The sequence below is a fragment of the Poecile atricapillus genome, chromosome 3, assembly GCF_030490865.1.
Source record: "Poecile atricapillus isolate bPoeAtr1 chromosome 3, bPoeAtr1.hap1, whole genome shotgun sequence".
NCBI lineage: Eukaryota > Metazoa > Chordata > Aves > Passeriformes > Paridae > Poecile > Poecile atricapillus.
Window position 1 is genome coordinate 54,700,747 of NC_081251.1, and position 18,245 is coordinate 54,718,991.

Genomic DNA, 18,245 nt, shown 5'->3' on the forward strand with positions numbered 1-18,245 from the left:
AGAGTACCATATGTCTACCATTGATCCTGCAGTCAGAGCAGTCTGGTTGTGCCCCAGCAAGAAAATAATAAGGAAATAGGGAGTTCAAACAAAATGTGACCCCTTGCTGTTCCCATCCTGCTGAGCTCTAGATGATTATATCTACCATCACAGTACAGCCGGCTCAGCCCTTACTGTGTCAGTATTGCCACACCACAAACCACTTCTTCTTGTGCAGCCACAGTCTGACATTGTCACCCCTCCACAGCACAGTTCTGCCTGGCTTTGTCAAACAACTACCAAGGAAGCACAGCAGCAGCTGAAACCCCTCTAGTGCTTAATATGCATTTAATGTGAGCTGCCGTAATTTGAGTTGCTCATTGTTACAGCTGGTGTAGGAGTAAACGGGGCTTGTAAAGGGGTGATTTCAATACAAGCAATAACCAGTGTAAAATACATATTTCTTTGCTTTCAAATATTTTCCACAGGATATTCAGTGTTCAAGTTGATGAAGACAAAGTCCAGACTCAGAGGTTGCCATCAGACCAGCCCATCTCTGTTAAGAAACTCTTTGTGGGGGGTACTTCTTCTCAGTTTCAGATTGCACCTCTCAGAAACATACCACCATTTGAGGGCTGTATATGGAATCTTGTCATTAATGCCACGTAAGTCTCAATGATGCCAACAAACGTCCAGTTAATGAACTCTGGTCAAACTGCCTTGGTTGCCAGGAGAAAATTCATTGTTGTGATAAATCATGCTAGCAGCAAATCCTAGAATATGATCTGTTTTATTTATATGCCATTCCTTTTTTTGTCTACAGTATATGCTCCACAGGCTGTGCAGTTAATGAGCTATATAGCAGACAAGCCAACACTGTCTGTTTATCCATGAAATCAGAGAAATTCAGCAGTAAGATGTGTGTCAGGGATAGGTATTTATGGTGTACTATAACACTTTATTTTAGGTAAGGGTGACTTCCAAGAGAAGTCAAAATTCTGAGAACCATCATGGGAATCAATTTACTTTGTGGAAAGTGCAGTAATCTGGAAGGAACATTTGAGAAAAAGGAAAGGCAATGGTGAATAAAATAAAACCTCTATAGAAAGTTTCCATCTAAATCTTTCTTTCACATATCTGAAGTACCTAAATTAGGATTTTATCACTCTACATCAGAGTAAATGACTTCTCTACAATACTATTGAAACTATGTAGGCCTGTAAAGTTTGCCAAAGCAGATGCCTGTCTGCACTGACCTGTAGGAAGAAAAGCCAATGTCACTGTCACCTCTACTTTAATTGTCTTGCTTCTGTACCTGTACCTACCTGTATAGGGTGGGATCAGTCCTGGCTTTCGTGTCCTGTAAAATTACACTGCAACATATAGTTGTTCTCTATAAATGATAGTAAAAAGGCAGAGAAACTAATAACAGACATCACTCTTTTCATGTGTTCTCAGCCCCATGGACTTTGCTCAGCCCGTGTCCTTTGAAAATGCAGATATTGGCCGATGTCCCACATTAGAACCAGAAGTTAGGCCACCTGAGGATGAAGATAAACCAACCCGTGCAACAATTCTGGTCCAACCTGAACCAGACACTAATGGGGAGAAAGAAGGGCCAAGAATCCCTCCTGCTTCTCCTCCTCCAACACCATCTCTATCGTCAACACTTGTAAGTATAAATCACTTCAGTCAGGTAGAGTTTGAAAAGTTTCTTTTTCCAGGCAAAATTGAAATCAAGAATAATGAAGCATTTTGCCACAAAAATAGTAACAGTACAGCATGATACTGTAAATGGAACACCTTGTTGCAGGTCAGTAGAACCTGTGGATAATGGAAAACTGGCTGATATCATTTGCTTGGATTATCACATCAGTAATTTAAAGAATGATATAACTTTAGAATATCTTTGGCTTGCATGATTAACAGTAAACCCTTACACTTCAGGATGCAAGCCAAGCAATATATGCTTCAGGTTGGAAAGGAAATTTTCCCATGGGAAATCCATTTAATTACTATATTTCTTGTGCTGTTCTCTGATGCACATGATAACAGTCATGTCAGTGACAGGATGAAGAAAAAGATAAACCAGGAGGCCTATTTGATACAGCAATTCCTCCACTGCTATTTTATAACTTTAGTCTGGGGAATTACAAAATGAAACCCCAGTCACTGCTAAATTGAGCTCAACTGTTACTAGAAATAAACAGCTAGATAGTGGCAAGCAGTCTTATACAACAAAATTTAAGGAAGAAACTCCTTGTCTCACAAGTGTAGTATTTTTATAAGTTAATGCAACATTTTACTGTTCACAAAAAATGTTTATACATCTGAATAGTAAAATGCATAATGCATACACTGGAAGATATTTTTGAGGGGAAAAATTATTTGCATTTTGTTAGACCTGAATGCAACTACTAGGTTTATGCAGGCTATAGTTCAGTATGAGTGAGGTTTCAAAATGGTGTGAGAAGACTGCATATTCCCCAGTCTGGGTTTTTTTTGGATGTTGGAATTTACAGTTCAATACTAAGATGGTTTCGAGAAGTTAAGAACTGCAATTCTATTTGAGATACGTGACCGCTTTTGTTGGCCAGGTAGATATGGAACAGCTTTATCTAGAAGGATTTGTTAGATGCTACTGAGATCTCCACATCACGTGCATGGAAGTGGGAGCCTTGGTTTCAAGGTGGGCAAGCTCCATCTCGGTCATCGGCGTGCCCCGAGCCCCGCAGATACAAACCCGGTCTCTCCATGCTCTGGGGCAGCGGCTGTGATTCGCTCCCACAAGGTGGAGTAGTTGTAGCACCAGGGCTCCAACGCAGCTTTTCTGTTTGGAGTTCAAAGCAAATTTGCAGTACACTAAGGCTACTATAGAAAGATAAGGAGCCAGGCAACAAGGTAAAAAGGATTATCCAGTTAAATGCTCACTGTTGTGAAGGAATGCAGTTGTAGTATCCCTCGATCAAGCCTTAAAAACAAAACAAAGAAACAAACCACAGAAAAGCATGAAAGAGCAGGTGCACATTCCTAATTGTATAAACTAACTTTTAAAATAGCAAAATTGAGAGGAATAGATCTACTCATTAATATCAGAAACTAGTCCCATTCCAGCTAGGTGAGTTTTGTGTATCACATATCTAGAGCAATGATAATTTAAAACAGGCATTCAAAATAAAAATCTAAATAAAACACCATTACTCCACTTCTCTCTTGGAAACAATGAAACTGTTTAGGTATGCTGAAGACTTGAAACTATTTTAAATAAGGCAAACTTTTGGATAGCTGTTACATTCATATTAGTGAGTTCTTCAAAGTATTTTTAAGGGGACTGTTGCAAAAAAGTAACTACAGTCTGGTAATGAGGTAACACTCATATGAGGTGGTGCTCATACAGCAGTAAAAGGTATTTTCACATAGGAGGCTTAAGTAAAGTATATGCTCTATTTAAGTACTTTTTTATCTACGTGCATCTGTCTGCATGTGAAAGGGGAGGGCAGCTGAATCCCAAATGAGGAAAAAACATACTCTCTACTAAATGCAAGGCAAGATCCATAAGTAGGACAGTCAGGAAATACACCAGCCAACCAGTCTGCTGCTGCTTGCTGTGAATGCCAGAATATTCTGGCATTACCCAACACGGTGTAGCTGCTGCCTCTGCCTCACATTATTCCCTGCTTCTCAGGGCTCGCTTGCCGCTGAAACGAAGAGCGCCAGCCTTACTTCTGCCTTTGGCTCCGTGACGGTACCTCCCACTTTTGATCCATGCATTTCTGCATTGTGCTATTAACAATATCCAGTGAACTGTGGAGACTGCTTCAGTGCTTTTTCTACTAATTGCTTTCTTTGTAATTACTAATACAGCAAATGAGGATATGGAGAATGTGTGACAGTCCACCAGTGGCCTTTTCTGTTCTTCATTTCCACTGCCATACACACCGAACTTCTTAACCTACCAGTCAAGTCCCTGACATCTTGCAAAACTGAAGTAAAGCACAGCTGAGGAGTTCAGTCTCTCATGTAATATGAGAGATTATTAAGCAGCCAGGACACATTAAGACCATTACTCAAAAAAGGAAAGCTGAGATACTTTAATACAGCCTGGTAACCCATGCTTAGTGCACAGTGTTGTGAAAGCTGTAATGCTGTCTGTCCTTAGGTAAAATAAAAGTGGACACAGGCTTGTGAATAAACTATGGACTTTTTTTTAAACATGCCCTACTGATTTTTTTTTTCCTTTTGCTGACTTTCCACATCAGCCTAATGAATGCTTACTATTAGAAGTAGTTACTAGTAAATAATCGGTGTATGCTATGGTTCCAACAACCATTGGTGGGATTGGTGCACTCTCCCACACTCCTTGCCCTTTCTTACAGTCACACTGCTGGAATGAAGAAAAACTGCAGTGCTTATTGATGCTGGTGAGCAGTTTGTGTCAGGGTCAGACCCTTTACTAACACATACCAGCCTAGGATTAAATTTACTGTCAGAGCATATTCTTCTATCATGTAAAATGTAAAACTATGACAGAAAAAGGTGTGTGGTACTTTCCAGTACCAGTTGTTATTCCCTATCTTCAAATTTTATCAAGCTCAAATGTAATTGAAGGTATTATATATATTGTCATTAATTTAGTTAGACTTCTAGATAAGCCTTAAAAGCTTAAAATAAATCAAAATTTTATGCTGCATTATGGGAATATTATTTTTTATTATTATTTTTGATGATCACTGGAAGACTGATATCATACATTCATAACCTTGCTTAGTCCTGGAGAATTTTCCCTGTTTTTTCCCTCCATTGCATATGGGTGTATCAGTCGTTCTTGTTATAATGCATGGTGTTCTACTCTGTCATATTCAAACCAGAGCATTTACTATGCAAAACTCTATTTTAGGGGTGTTCTACACTGTTATGAAGATCTTTATGATGTATGAAAGTAAAAAATATTACTGAAAAACTGAGTGAGAGAGGGAAATAAATTTCCTCTTTGCAGTTGAAATCTCAGGGCTTAAGTCACTCATGACATTTTCAAAATGTTTCAGAGAAAGAACTCTGTCAGCAAGGCACTGCACCTTGTGCTTCGCAGGTCCCTGCTGAGTCAGGGCTCAAATAAGAGACTGTCACCAATCCAAAATGATAGCAGCCACAGTGCTTAAAAACAGAGCTTGCAGCTATCAAAGTTTGTTTCTTTCCCAGCGGTATTGTCTGATATTTTGTTGAGTTAGATCCTTTGAGTGGTTTCCTCACAATACTCTCAGTGGGAGGCAAAAGCCAGACATGAGTAGAAGCTGGTAATTACCATGGTCTCACATTGCCCCAGGCACCCTTATACAGGAGCTTTAGGACCAGAGTTTAAAAGACCTGGGGAAATTAAAACGAGAAAATTATAGTGGACAGAAGATATTTTACCTTGCATTGTCACACCACTTCAAGATTAATTGAAGTGGAACTACAGGGAGGGGTTTCTTTCTTTACAAGCCGGGTAATGTCTCTACATTTTACAGCTGGGGGATTTCGACAGCTGTTACATCTATCCATCAGTTATTCGGAATCCCTGATTGTTTGTAGGGGCCTTTCAACAGCACTGGGGGATGGGAGGGGGAACAACAGCACATCAAGCAAAGAATACAGTTGTAAAACAATATAAAGAAGTAAAATGAAGGACTCATTGACAGCTGCAAGATCTGAAACTACTTTTAACTCATTATATTTTAGGCGACTGGATTTCAAGTTGACAATAAAGCATCCCTTTAAAATTTAAATCTTGTTTCATTTCTGTAAGAGGGCATCCTACTGTGTAAAACTCAGTTCTGCGTGAGCTTAGAGTACACTGAACTGCCTGGAAATCACTTAAGACTCTTGTAAATGTCCACTTTGAAAGCATGAAAGCAGCAATGTTCTTATATTACTTTTATTTGCTTTTACAGCCAGTTTAATGAGCTCTGCTTTTACACCAAGTTCCTGTCATACTGGTTTATAACTTTTGCTGGTGTGATGAGACATCAGCCTGCTGGAAAATTGCAGGGCCGCTCTCTAGACTAGGTACAATACTCTCAGTCCTGAGCAGCTGGGAAACTCCCAGCATATGCACAGTTGAGACAGATACAAAATATGAAGTTTGTATGATTGCCGTATATTTTGCAGGATTCCTGTGCTGCTGACACAGAACCAGCCATTTTAGAAGGTGGCAAGCAGTTTGGTCTTTCAAGGAACAGCCACATTGCAGTTGCATTTGATGACACCAAAGTGAAAAACAGGTATGTTGTTTATTTCAGCAATGAGATTTGATGGAATAGTGTCAAAATAAAATGCCCCTCCTAATTCTCTCAAAGGTATCTTCCAAAACCATGGACATAATCTGAAAAGATCACATGCCATGAATAATTAATTTCATTAAGCAAATCTAAAAAAGCATTAAACCATGAAATGTAGGCAATTAGGCCCACCTAAGTAGCTCTCACAAAAACAATTTACCTCTTTGTAAAGGTTTGGGCACACACAGATCCCAGACTGATTTGCTAAAAACCAAACAGAATAATGGAACCAATTTGTGCAACTGACTGCAAAGATGGCTTTTTCAGAGGAAAATAAAAACTAACTGTTCAGTAATGTGACAATTTCTTTCAATAAGCAGAACTTCTCTCCCTTTTCCTCCAATAGTTAAGATCAATCTTACACAGTAAACAGGAAGAATAACATTACTACCCCAAAATATAACTCTGTATACATATAGCTGTAGACATGCAAAGGAATTCCATGAACTGTTTATAAAAATGCATCTTTTTTCAATGGATTTGTGAAGCTAGAACTTGTTATTTGTTTATTTTTGCTCTGTATGCACATGGTCATTAACAAATGTGCCATATCACAGCATTAAGCAATTTTGCTGCTTATAGTTTCCAAATCCATTAGCCTCACACTTATTTATCCCTATAAAGATGTTGTACCACATATGCTAATTTTAAAAAACTGGAAATGATCCTGGACTGATCCTTTTCATGCAATGATTTTTCATTTACATTATCAGCTGCTTTCAGGTACTGACTTTGCAGCTCAGCTTGAGCAAGGTTAGTGATGTGTTGCCAGTACAACTTTAGCATTAGAAAACATAAATCATTTCTTTGCAGCATCTTTGCTGAAGAGGAAGTTCTCAACATTACCATTCTGTCCAAAGGGTCATTAGGTTTGCTCAGACACAGCCTCATTTTCTATTGGGAGAGGACAGAATAAGTGTTTTATATCCTCATTTTAAACTCTTCTGTCTGCATCTTTAAAAGTTTTGCAACCTGTCTTCAGGCAATACAACTCATTAGAAACTCAACATTTGCCAGCTGTCACTACAGCTCTCTCCTCTTTGCAAGCATTACGTGTGTGGATGATGGATAATGCTGCTGGAATTTTACAAGTGCTGGAATTTTCTAGCTGCTACAGCTGCAGCTGAGAATTACATCTCGAAATTCTATGCCAAGATTGTAGTTTTGTATCTCCATAGCAAAGGAACTAATGAATGCTCACATGTCAAGGATCAGATACGTGTGAAATGTAATTTGCATATAACCAAATTATTTTTCTTGAATTCTAATGGACAAGTAAGATTGGACGCTAGCTGTACAAAACTTTTTTAGAAAAAACACAAAAAGGTAAAGCAGATGAATTTGTCTAGTGCCTGACTCCAAATACCTTTTCCTTTCTTACTGTTTCTTGTTTGTTTCATTTCTAGGCTTACAATTGAATTTGAAGTCCGAACAACAGCTGATTCTGGCTTGCTGTTTTATATGGCCCGCATCAACCATGCTGATTTCGCTACAGTTCAAATAAAGAATGGTCTGCCTTACTTCAGTTATGATCTAGGGAGTGGAAACACCAGCACAGTGATTTCCAACAAAATAAATGATGGCCAGTGGCACCAGGTATAATAGTTAGTCTCTAATTCTAAATCATTCTTTGTAATGGTAAGAGGGAGCTTTGTTTTGCCTTGAGATATTTGCAAAATGTAGTCCACACAAGCCAAAATTTACAACTAGTATTTTCTGAGGGAAAAAAAAAATAATCTAGCAAAATTTGCATCAGATGCACTGGTACATAGAAATTTATCCTTCAGGAAACACATATTTCTGAACATATTTAAAATATGTGCCATATATAGTAAGGAACTACAGAAAAAGTTCCTTCCTGCTTAATAGGGCTCATGTGAGTATCAACTCATGATGATGGAATACATCATTAAGCCCAGTTGTTTCTACATTAATAATGTCATTGTTAAACCAGAGTGCAGAGAACAAAAAAAAATAAAAAAATAGAAAAAGAAATAACATGTAAGTAAACCTTCCCTGGATTATTAATTCAGTAGGGAATAAATATGATATTCATGGATGTATTTAGCAGTGACTTTATGAGAGGAAGCATTATATGCAATGCCTGTGGCATTTGGATGCTAAGAGAAGGAATGATATCACAACCATGAAATTTCCTATTTACTGGACAAAGGACAACAGACACACAGTATATTCATTAGGTGATGTGCTGGAAGGCACCATTAAAGACAGAGAAGCAAAGTATACATGTGACTGTGGGTTGAATTTATATGCTGTAAGTTACATTGAATTTTGTACAGATATTTCAAAATTCAGCATCCACATCTTAGCCCCAAATGAGAAAAAAAATCTAATTGCATTTTCTCTTACACTTTAATGGCCTCATTTCTACTCTGTTCTCCGGGAATTTTATTTTCATGAGATTTTTAGTCATGAACTTTTTGATGATAGCAACTGCTCTACACCAAGGTATTTCATACAGGGGGAAAAAATGAAGCTGTAGTTATCATTTATCTCTTTCATATAATGCCTGGGAGCACTGGCAGCAGACCAAGGGCCCATTCTGCTACTCCCTCTGTATATTCAAAGAGATGCTTTTGCTTCTTTAGCCATTTTCTCTTTATTCTAAGAGAGCTAAATAGAACATATATTTCTTAATGGAAGATTGTGCTCTTTGGGCCTATAGCTTGACACTCGACAAGAGAGAGTCCCTTTTCCCAGAACCTGTTTCTGTAGCAGAGAATGGAGACAAAGCCACAGTACCCAAAAAGCAAAAAAAATTTTGAGAAGGAGGAGGAGGGAAAGCCACGCTTTTAGGAAAAGGCCACAGTCTTTGTTTCTGATAAAGCAGGGGCTTCTCCTTAAAACAATCCTTTTAGTGACGACCTTTTCTTCATTTGGAATGATTTAGGTTGAAAATATTTCCAATAGTCCTACAGAAGCCACTCATTGCTGCTGCTATCCTGCTATCTGTTTAGGTCCTCTGAGAATGTGTCCCTAGTTCCCGTCTCACTCACCTAATCTCCCCTCTGCCCAAGGTGTAGTTACCCATCTTAAATTTACAGTTGCCTGTAAACACCAGGTTGAGGCCCTCACCTTCAGGCCATCCTTGTCAGTGTTCAGTCATTCCCACTGCATGACAGATAGGCTGCCACACTGGAGCAGTAGCAGCCGTGTTAAAGAAAAGCCAAAAAAATGCAGTTTGACTCTCTTTGCTATCCTGGTGAGCCAACTACTATGCTGTTTAGAAGTCTGCTAACATGCATGATGCATTTTGCATTTATTCCTTTTTATGCAGAACCATTATTATAATGAGTTGTGGAGATTTCAGTATAAGCTTTTAGAAAGACAGTGGCCTAGAATTTCCTCAGGTGTTCAGCAACTGCACTCCCTCTGTGCAATGCGCAGTTCATTTGTCTGAGCAGAAACCACAATGCCAACAGAATGTAGTTGGTATTATATTTACTCTAGCATGAACTATGATCTGAGGCATGTCCAAGCTACTGGAATCATAAACTCAATATTTTCTGCAAACATGTGCTGCTATAAAGATTTGCAACCAGTGACATAAAATTCAGTATTTATTCTGAAGTACTTATCTGTACTTAAAATTGCTGTCTGATTCCAGGAAAATAATACTGTGCTGTGCCTGTTATAACATGACAATGAAGCATTTTAAAGGAATCTCAAGTCTTTTCAGTAATTCTAGTAAATAATCGTCATGATGCCTCCTGACCCAGATGCAAATAAACAGTCAGATGTTGGCACAAAACATTGCTCAGGAGCTTTGTTCCATAAGTGTTATCCATAGCTACTGCCATGGTACTTCTGTAATCACTCCTACTACTTTCTTGTGTATTCTTACATATTTTGGACTGTAAGACCTGAAAATACTTGGTTGTCAGAAAACTAGCAGTAATCATATCGCACTTTTGTCTTTCTAGATAAAAGTAAGTCGAATGAAGCAAGAAGGAAACCTCATGGTAGATGGAGTTTCCAACAGGACTGTGAGCCCCAAGAAGGCCGATATACTGGATGTTGTAGGAATGCTGTATGTGGGAGGATTGCCCATTAACTACACAACCAGGAGAATTGGTCCAGTAAGCAAATTCGTTTAAGTTATCTTAAATTACATCTTAAGTATGTTTTGATTGGTGCAAATGTCTTCCCAGTTTTGTTTTGTCTTGCTTTTCCCTTCAGACTGCTGGAGAATATGGATAAAATGGACCTTTGTGGAGGTGAACAATGTTCTGTCAGTGGAAAGATCTGACTCAGAATCCAGTTAATGCAAAAAAACCTATTGAAATAGCAGAGTTATTTACTGTCTTGGAAAAGCAGAAAGTTCCACACACTTGTATCCACTTGGATCACTGCACAGCATGAGTTTCTGAGTACCACTTGCCCTTTCTCTTGGCTGTAATTAATCTAGCAGCAAATGCTAATAAACAGTGAAAGGATCTCCTACAAGGAGCAGCAAAAGCCAAAATTACCCAGGACAAAGTATCCAGTAGTACTGTAATAATCAGTTTTGTGTTGCTATTACTAAAAGAGGAGAGAGGGTGTTTTGAAGGAAGGCCATGAAAATTCTGTTGTCCTCTTTCTGTTTCCACATTAAATGTGCATATATTAATTTATTACTGTTTTGGTTCAAATGCCTGGCTTCCATTATAACATGGAAGATGACAGAAAGCCCAGAGAATCAAATATAATTTTGTCCTAAATTTTGTAGATATAACTAGGAGCACTGTATTCCATCACCCAGACTATTTACTGCATCTATCTACACAACTCCATGCCAGTCATCTAAGTGATGCCCTTCCAACTTCCCAAGATAAATCAGTATCAGAATGGGAGAAAAACCTCTTCCATGCTTTCTTTTGCTCTCTGTGAAGACAGTTCTTTCAAATCAGAAGCCAGAACCTGAGTGAATTTAATTATAGTAAACAACAAATTCGGTACCTAGCACAGCACAATCCAGACACACAAAAAATGGAATGTCAATAGGAGCTGTGTCTGGGCTCATCCTGGATAGATGCATAGAGTCCATAAAAAGCAGGCAAAGCACAAATCTGGTAAGGGAACAAAAGACTCCCAAAGAAGCTGGACAAGAGTAAATAGCATTATACTGAGATGTTTATGGAATGGAAAATACAAGTCTATGGACAGGCAAGAGTTCCCTTATTTGAGTGGACAAAATAAATATAGAAAAGGAATTCCTAGATCCTGCTAAGTCCATGTATTAACTCATGGATAGGGAATGAGGGGGATGAGTAACCACTCTACATCTCAGAGTTATATTCCATAAAGAAAACTGACCTGTAAGATCATGATTCTTAATAAATAATTGATTGTGCAGAAAGCCCAAATTGAGGCAAATCTAAGTCATTAGGATTTACCAAACCAGATCTGAGGCACTGAAAACAAAAAGCAATACTTAACTACCCACAACATATAATTCCTAGTAGAATCAATTTATGCTCTTTCAATACATCTGCAATTTACAAATACTCATCTAAGGAGAAAGACAACACTAGGTCCTCACCTATTGCTATTTGTCAGAGGTAATGGAGGGAACCCATGCAGATAAATGGCTCAGTCTGGCAATAACAGTCATGTCAGGTCCTGACAATCTTATGTGCTTTGGGATTTAAATGAAGCTGTGACTTCAAATGTCATGTAAAAACCAACGTTTGCCTTCCAGTCATGCTCAGTAAAATACACTGTGATGTATGAGACAATGTTGTGTTGTAGCTTCATGTAGAGGCTCTGAAGCAAACCAAGTTGAAAGGATGTGTTACCTTAGTCAGGGCTTTCTTCTGTACGTATATTAGCCTTTTCATACAGTAATCTATTATGTAACCATAGGTGGTTTGGCTTCTTTTTCAGTGTAGAAGACTGATACCCATTTGTTTAGCTTCAGCAGATGTCACATTTTGAGCACTCAACATTCTGCTTTCAGCAAAAGAGGTCCTATTACCTGTTCCCATGCTAAAGTATAACCAGATTTGCTTTTCCATAGGGAGGAGAAAATTGTTAAGTTAGAGAACGTTATCAAATCATCTACAAATGATTGCATTTCTGTGTTTTATTCTTGCAGTGAAGGTTTGTTTTGTTTTCTGCCATTTCTCTTTTTTGATAACAAGATTTGTTGATCTGGAGATGACTTACTAAGAAATTACAAAAAGGACTACTTATGAAAAGTCTGACAGAAAGCATTGTTCAGCTCAGAACTGAATCTGTTCACTGGTATTGCTCAAGTTCTCATGAAAATATTATACAGGTGTATTTAGCTGTAATAAGCTATATAATTTAACAGTACATACAGCTTTGATTTACAAGAAAGTAAATTCTTTGAAATTCTTTCCAATTACAGAATGTTGTTAGAGGAGGTAGTGTGCAGAGTCAAAACTTCTCTCTGCAGGTGTGCCTTTGTCTTTTTTGTATTTGTATGTATTTCTAGGCTGAATTTTATTCACTGATGTTTATTTTCCTCCTTTCTACTACACTTTCTACTACACTTTCTACTACACTTTCTACTACTCCTTTCTACTGCACTGCTTATGAATATATCTTCTTTTTCTTCCTCCAAGTACATGATGTATGATTTTCCTCTGTCTCACTGGTATCAAGGATAGATTTTCCTAACTCTTTAAGTCAAAGATCAAAGCCTCTGTCTGAGTCTTAGAACCAAAATGCAGCTTCTGCATACCTTGGAGAGAAAAAGGGAGGGCGAGTTCTGCAGGAGATGACAGTGGCTTTCAGATGTCCCACTGGGATGCCCTGCTCACACCCAGAACAACCCCTGCCCCAGGCAGATTCATGGGTACTCAAACCACCATTCTAAGTGTGCCCAGACCACTGGCTGGAGGGCACGGTGTGCCCAGTGCAGAAGCCAAACTGCAGCTGCAGTTTTCTACCTTGCTCAGGTGCCTCCCTAGACAAGAGCACATTCCCTGCCTCCACCTGCCTCTCCAGCCAACTGAGTGGTCCTGATCACTGCAGTCAACAGCCTTCACACAGGGGCTTTGTTCATTGTAGTAGTGATGTTACCTGCATTACCTCTGTCTTACTGTGCAACATTGGGCCAACAGTAAAGTGATTAAAGGAAGGGAAAAAAGAAAAACCACCCAGTAAGATTACCAGCATTTCAAAGAACTATAGCCACTATCTTCATCTACTTGCAAACCCCATAACCTAGTCAATTAAAAAGGCAAAATATAGGCCATTAAATTCCTGCATTGCTGATGTAATTTTCTATGTTTCATTATGTGGTGTATTATTTTATGTCCCCTCCAGTAAGCCAAATAGATGTGACTCAGATCACATCCCTGAAAAGTAATGTAATTCATCCTCAGCATGATTAAGGGTAGATTCCAATTACAATCAGATAGTAAGTATTAGGCACATAAAATTCAAGTTTTATTCAGCTCCATAAATCCAGGAGTGAAGCAGAGAAAATGCACTCATTGATAGCGTACTCATAGTTTTACATTTTGTTTGAAATATTGACTGCAGGTCCTCCATAGCATTGATGGCTGCATCAGGAGTTTTAAAATGACAGAATCACCTGTTGACCTGGATAATCCAACTTCCAGCTTCAACGTTGGGAAATGCTTTGTCACTGCACAGAAGGGAACGTACTTCGATGGAACAGGCTTTGCCAAAACAGGTAACGAACAATAATTCTGGTGATAGTCAAAGAACAGAGAAAGAGGAGATTCTGCTTTCAAAAGCTCCCAGTATTATCTAACTCCTGTTGGCTGGAGGCAAAGTGAGGCCAGTATTGAAACTCTTGCTGATCATTTTTAGTTATCTTGCCCAAGGAGAAACTATGTGACTTCCTAGCAAGGTCTTGCACTAAGCACAGTTATTTACATGGCTTCACATGAAATGGAGTGTGTTAACAATACCGAGTTAGTTACTTTGCCTTACTCTCAGCACAATTTGTGTGATGATTTTTAGGACTATTAATATATTATATATATATAATATAATATTATATAATGTTAGATGCTTATCTTCATTTTATTGTGCTTCCCCTTTTCTCTCTAAGTTGGTGCATACAGAGTGGGAACAGATCTGCTCGTGGAATTTGAATTCCGTACAACACGAATGAACGGTGTTCTCCTAGGAGTCAGCAGCCAAAAAATGGATGGACTTGGCATTGAATTAGTTGGTGGGAAAGTGAGTAGCAAAGCAGTTTTGTTTCTTCGTAAACTGGTTTTAGACAGCACAGGTAGTTTAAATGCGAAGTTACTACCCCAATCTCAAGATGTCTCAAACAGTATCAGGGTTCTTGAAGGACAGCAGCACTTGCACCTTTCCATACATCTAGAGGATCTTACACTTTTAAAAGATAATTTAAAAGGTTCTGTAATACTTGAGTCTCCTAAAACTGCAATTAGGTCTTAAGCTAGCAACCATATAAGAAGTTTTGAGGAAAGGCTTTGTCATTAATAATACTAGTTTTCTTGGATATCTTTTGATTCACAGTCTGGATAACCAGTCATTATTCTGTCACTATAAATATTTTAGAGGGGTGTAAAGCACCCTAAAACTAAGACAAAAAAAAAAGGGAAAATGACAACTTAGACAGCAATTTTCCATATTTCCACTTGTGTTTATTTCAGTGATAGAACCCAGATCACAGAGGGACAGCAATCCACATAGTCCTTGGTGCATACAGTCAAACTATGTTGACTTCAAACAAAACAAGCAAACAAAAGCAACTGAACCGTGTTGAAAACTTGCTGATGTCCATGCTGTGCTTTTCAGGTGATGTTTCACGTTGACAATGGTGCAGGCCGATTCTCTGCTGTCTATGAGCCTGATGCACCAGGCAGTTTGTGTGATGGACAGTGGCACAAGGTTCTTGCAAACAAGATCAAACACCGCTTGGAGCTGACTGTGGATGGCAGACAGGTGGAGACCGACAGCCCAAACAGGGCCTCGACCTCAGCAGACACAAACGACCCTCTCTTTGTTGGAGGCTATCCTGGTGAGCATGCAAGACACAAATTATGCTTTACTTAGGCTCCAATAACGCTGCCTTGGTAATGGCTTAAATGTAAGTAGGACTAGTATTCTAAAGATGATTGATAAGACAGGCTGAGTTTGTATCAGTTGGCGTGGATGTTCATTTCTGCATTCAGCTGCAATTCAGAACAAGAAGTTCTGCAACAGAGACTCTCACAGATACCCCTGCCCCATTTCAAATGTAGGCACTGTCACAGAGAATTAGACAGATTTTCTGCCTTCTGCTGCTCACACACACACAGCCTCCCTCTTAAAACTTCCTGATTAGTAATAGCATCATAGTTGCAATAGTAACAGCATTTGGCATATTTAAATTTAACTGAGGAACATCAAATCTTAACCAAAGAAGGTATATATGCCCTTGAGGGGGCAGGGCAGTGCATGTGTAAATCAGCCTGTAAAACCTGAGGAATAAGAACAGCTTCCACACAGAGGTAAGAAGACACCATCACTTTCTAATTAAAGCCTTTGCTTGTGGTCTGCTGGTTTTTAAAGGAAAAAAACACATAATCTACATTTCCTAATCAGTATTCTGGAAGCCCTCAAGAGAACTTGTTTTATGCAGAGGTAATTGAACAGTATCAAGAATTGGGCTGAGTTCTGCAGCTGGCTTCATCTTCCACTAAGCTGATAATGAATTCTAGTATTCATCTCTTCATAGACAGTCAATAAATTTTCTAACAGCAGTTTTCTTTCTGAAAATACAGTTAATATATTTGCAAAGTACCAATTTTGTTGCATTTGTAATAAGTATTCCCTATAGCTTGCAAACCAAAACAAAAAGCGAAGTATGTTTGCAGTATATGTCTGCTCCAGTGCATACTGAGGTGAAAGGCAAGACACCTCTGAGTCAGTTAATTCCTAAATTATTTTCTGGAAGTTGTTTTTTCACCCATTCTAATGTGTGATACAGTGCATCTAAAAAGTCTTCTCTCCCAAGCTTTGGAACATTTAAAAAATTGTCCTTGGCAGTGACATATGGGAGTTGAACTTTAGTCACAATGACTATCAATAAACACCAACGACTTTGGGACTGAAGGAAAATGGTTTTGTGGCAGCCTTTTCATAACAAAACAAGATTCTAGCATAGAAGCCAGCACTGAAGAAACACTGCAGATGGAGTTACTATCTCGTCTGGACTGTATGGCAAGAGGAGAGACACAAATCGCAGTAACACTGCAGTCTGTACAAAACAAACCTACTCTTACCTCATGTTGAAGGGATATTCGTGAGTTCAGCCACATGGCAAGCTATGAAATGAATTAATGAACCTACTGCATGTGTAAACACTCTTCTTTTGCTGCCTAGTCTAGCTCATCCAGGATTTAACATTCCCAATACTTAGCTGCATCACAAATTTGAAGCACACAACCATAGGATTTTGTAAAATTAGTAAGTGTTTGTAATTTCCAGCCCTCTTGAAGCTGCATAAATAGAGCAAAACAGTTGTCAACCAGCTAGAATTAATTAGCTGATGGAGTATTTTCTATGTAGAGAAAATTTTCACCACCATGGTGTGGACAAGAATAAAGATTCCTGGGTACCCATAAAAGCTAGCATTCATCTGCTGGTATCACTCTTCCCCACAGGACGAGTACACAGAGAGACAGATGGATTCATCCATCTTAACCTCTGTGAAACAGAATAATGCTGTGGCCAGACAGTCTCTACAAGTATAAAGTAACTTCTGCAATTCACTTTTAAGAACACTGAGAAAAAAGTTGCACCACGAATTTCAAGCAGTTCAGTGAAATATTTCCAGCTTCCCAGTCAAACCACTCTCACTTCCATCCCCTCCTTCATTGGTGGAGCAGATATACTCCAACTCCTGGCTTTACTGCCAGCAACGAAAAAAAAGAATACATGAGAACTATCAAAACTGGTCTGTAAATGACATCTGAAATCCATCCTGAGGAACTGGCTTCTTTGTGATGTTAGGACTGAGAATTGTATCCATTTTGGCCTATTTTTTTCCCTTCTATTGTTCTGTGGATAAAAAGCTGAATATCTGCAGAGCATCATATACTCATATGATGATTGTACACCATTTATAGGTAGCAAGCTGCATGCATGGGTTACAATGGTAGTCTGTATGTGTTCAGATTCTGCCACTGTCATAGTAGGACAGAAAAAGAAAGGAAGTGTGGATTGTTATCTAACATAAGCATTCATCACATTTGCTCATAATGTTTGTAATTTTTTTCACAATGAATATATACAGCAAATAAAACATTCATGTATTGCTGGGGACATCTGTTCTCGTGCAGGACTCAAAGAACAAAATTAAGCATCAACTCAAACATAATTCCTTTCTAATTTTTTTCCTTCCTTCAGATGGTGTGACCCAGTTTGGGCTGACGACTAATATCCGTTTTAAAGGATGTATTCGATTTCTGAAGCTCACCAAGGGTACTGGAAAACCTCAAGAGATTAACTTTAGCAAAGCTTTGGAGCTGAAGGGTGTCCAGCCAGTGTCATGCCCTGCAGACTGATGGTTGCTCAGCCAGTATGGGTCTGTTTATATAAGCACCTCAGATTGAAAAAAAAAAAAAAATCTATATCCTCATTGCATTCATAATAAAATGTCTTTGTGCAAGTATTTGAGTAGTGTTTGTTGTATATTCCAATGGCTATTTCAATGTACCTCCCAGAAATGCATGAACAAAAAATCCCTGACCCCCATCATCCCCTTCATTAAGGGAGTAATTTTAATCTATCTCTTTCCTTATGCTTGAAATGGAAATGTTCATTCTTGTGATGAGTGAGAGCGTGTATTTTGCAGGTTGTTCCTTTTCTATGGAACACAGAATCACAAAATATCTCAAGTTGGAAGGGAACCATAAGGAAGGATCACGAAGTCCAACTCTTTGAAATGCTCACTAAGTGCTTTTGGTGAGGTAGATCTCTAAACTT

At 38.6% G+C, this 18,245-nt stretch overlaps 1 protein-coding gene across 4 annotated transcripts in view; it reads left to right on the top strand.

The window, feature by feature from the left end:
• The window catches only part of LAMA2 (laminin subunit alpha 2), a 341,474-nt gene extending 323,551 nt beyond the window's left edge, over positions 1-17,923 (top strand). For 3 of the 4 annotated variants that reach the window (XM_058834220.1, XM_058834221.1, XM_058834222.1), the window contains 9 exons: positions 468-644; positions 1,438-1,651; positions 6,127-6,239; positions 7,703-7,892; positions 10,241-10,396; positions 13,812-13,965; positions 14,350-14,480; positions 15,072-15,294; positions 17,667-17,923. In XM_058834220.1, coding sequence (XP_058690203.1) covers positions 468-644; positions 1,438-1,651; positions 6,127-6,239; positions 7,703-7,892; positions 10,241-10,396; positions 13,812-13,965; positions 14,350-14,480; positions 15,072-15,294; positions 17,667-17,824 — 1,516 coding nt within the window. In that variant the 3' untranslated portion in view covers positions 17,825-17,923. Of the gene's footprint in view, positions 1-467; positions 645-1,437; positions 1,652-3,664; positions 3,725-5,909; positions 5,934-6,126; positions 6,240-7,702; positions 7,893-10,240; positions 10,397-13,811; positions 13,966-14,349; positions 14,481-15,071; positions 15,295-17,666 lie in introns of those variants that run through there. The other variant, XM_058834225.1, reaches the window with a different exon arrangement.
• Positions 17,924-18,245: the final 322 nt, after the last annotated feature.